General features: G+C 28.7%; 1 protein-coding gene across 1 annotated transcript; it reads right to left on the bottom strand.

Moving 5' to 3' along the window:
- Nucleotides 1-1,931: 1,931 nt before the first annotated feature.
- Nucleotides 1,932-2,984, bottom strand: fbp (fructose-1,6-bisphosphatase; the record flags this gene model as incomplete). The annotated part of the gene is given in 3 exon segments (XM_011298865.1): nt 1,932-2,124; nt 2,543-2,732; nt 2,878-2,984. Coding segments are annotated over 3 exon segments (483 nt in total), but the record flags the coding sequence as incomplete, so codon positions are not given.

The following is a 2,984-nucleotide window of genomic DNA, read 5'->3' as shown; positions in this document are numbered from 1 at the left end:
TCTGATTTTAGACCACGTGCAAGGGAATGGGACACGTGAGTCTCAGCAATAATCTTTTTAAATAAAAAATACAAATTTTTGCAAAATTAATACTTATATCAATCAATTCTAGATTCAGAGTTGCACGCGCATTAAAATTCAGGAAAATACCTGCGTCTATTTGTTCGCCACGCAAATTGTTTATTATTAAATTAAATTTAAGACGATGGAAAATATTTTTTAATTTATTAATCTTCTCATTCATTTGCGCCAATTTACTCAACAAATACGCAGTGTAAACAAATAAATATAATCTTAATTACATATTTATATAAAATTGAAACGGATTGATAAATTGTTTAATTATATTAATTATATTATATTAACTTTTCGTAGATATCGAGAACTTGAAGAATATTTTTCTATTTTTTATATGTAAAAATGAATAATTGATTGAGATTAAAAAATATTTTAGTTTATAAATTAAATCCGTCCTCAGGCATATATAAATAAATACTAATTTCATTTGAATTCTTGCAAACTAAAATTACATTTGAAAATTACAAAAATTTCAATCAGTTGTTTAAACCAGATTTATTTAATTATGTATTAATTTGCAGTAATTAAATTTTAATTTAAAAACAATTGATTCTTGAAATTCTTTCCTCTCGCTGTCAATGTTTCTATTTTCTGCTTGTTATAATGTTGTTTATAATTTTTGGATGAGGAAATTGTGCCACATGCCTGCAGCTCCTTCAACAACGGGAAAAAATAACGCGAACCAGAAGCCCCAGGAATTTGTCCGGGCATCATTCTCAATTTGTTGCTTGACCCTGAATGGCTCTTGTCGTCTTGGCACATCTCGTGTACTCAAATGATGCATGAGAAATCCCCACAGGAAGACTTCTGTCATTGAATTTTTTAATCACCTTATCAGATCGATGAATCATTAGATCATGCGATATTTTATTAATCGGACGAATAATTTTTGGGATTTCGGTCGGTTTTCAAAAGCTCCATCGAGCATTTATTTTATTTAAAACATTAAAACATTAAGATTATTATTAATATTAATTTTTAAAAGATGTTTGAAATATTCAACTTCAACTTTTTTTTTATGCGAGAAAATTTCGGGAAAATTTTTTAATGAAAAATTCAGAAAAGAGTAATAATTCATTATTTTAATTATTTATAATTAATTATTGATATATTATTATTATTAATATTAATTTTTAAAAGATGGTTGAAATATTCAACTTCAACTTTTTTTTTACGCGAGAAAATTTCGAGAAAATAATCATTTGGGAGAATTTTTTAATGAAAAATTCAGAAAAGAGTAATAATTCATTATTTTAATTATTTATAATTAATTATTTAAAAAAATTCAGGTGTTCCCCCTGAAATTTCTAGAGCCATAAAATTTTCCTGGAATTTTCCGTAGGTGAGATTTTACGCCTCCTTTCCACTAGAATTTTTATTAAGAATTTATTATTATTTTTGTATCTTGGAGTTATTTTTCATTCGTATGTCAGCGGTTGGTGAAAAAAATGTATGCAGAGCTCGGAAGAAATTCCCAAAATAAATTCGTTGAGTAACTTAAAATGTTGCGCTCGAATTGACTGGCATCCATCTGAGGAAATATCCAGAGAAATTTTAGGTTGAAAATACATATTTATTCCTATTGGACTCCCACTGACTGCGAGACCCCAAAAATCTCAATTTTTCCAAACGTCATTCTAAAACAAGATTTACGCAAATTAATCATGAATTTATTAAGCAATAATTCGTTACAAAAAATCATTACATTCGCAAAATAAAATTACTAATCAAAGAAAATAAAAAATTCAAATAATTGTTCAATGTAAATCGAAATAAATGAATAATCGATATCGTAATCGATGATCATGACCGATTATATAAATCTGGGGTTGACCAGAAAAATCTCTGATTGATTTCCAATCACTTGTGCTTCCTGATAACTTCGAGCACATCATCAACGTCTTCAGAGGACCCCAGGAATATCGGACATCTCTGGTGGAGTTTTTCAGGCACTACATCAAGAATATCAATTTCTCCATTGGAAGCCTTACCCCCCGCCTCATTAACAATGTACGCCATTGGAATGCACTCGTACAAAAGTCGGAGCTGCGGCAGAAAAAAATAATTGGGCCATCAGACCCATTTATAGATAATTCCATTCGAAAATCCCGCGCACCAAAAAATACACCAAAAAATCTCCAACCCACAGTAATTCATAATTACTACAAATAAAAATAATAATTGCTTATCAAATATTAAAAACGAATAAATTAATTATTCAACTAATTATTCGATTAATTAATCCAATCAATTATTTTTCGAAAAAAATATATTTGAAATTTTACGAAAATATATTCATATATTATAATATATAATATATTATTGCGAGTACCTGAATATATTTAGAAAAATAATAATATCAATATGTCTGTTAATATTTATTTTAACAGAAGCAATTAAATTAATAATGGACGAATATTAATAATGAATTGTTATTAATTATTACGGTAATTATTATTCATACTTTTCCATTGACATTTTCTTTTGTCGCTGGGTACAGGAAAATTCCTCCGTATTTAATAGTCCTGTGGACATCCGCCACCATGGAACCAACATATCGGGCCCCGTAAGGCTTCCCAGTGGCTGGATATTTTTTTGATTGAACATATTCCTTAATTGCCGGATCCCAAACAGCCTCGTATCCCTCATTAATGCTGTTTTCAATTAAATTTATTTATTTAAACAGACAATTCAATTAAATTTATTAATTCCTGATGATTATTTATGGAAAATGCAGGAATAATTATTTCTCTAGATTTCTGGAAGTCGCTGAATAATCTAGAAAAAAAAATGAAGTACCTATAAATTTTTCCTCTGCTTGGAATTCTCATATTTTTTTCGGTTAATATGAATTCACCAAGTGCTGGGTCGTAGGTGAATCCGTTGACCCCATGACCGATTGACAG

Source organism: Fopius arisanus, unplaced genomic scaffold (genome assembly GCF_000806365.1).
Source record: "Fopius arisanus strain USDA-PBARC FA_bdor unplaced genomic scaffold, ASM80636v1 scaffold00012, whole genome shotgun sequence".
Lineage (NCBI taxonomy): Eukaryota > Metazoa > Arthropoda > Insecta > Hymenoptera > Braconidae > Fopius > Fopius arisanus.
Note: the sequence above shows the minus strand (reverse complement) of the source record. Positions and strands in the feature narration are given on the sequence as shown.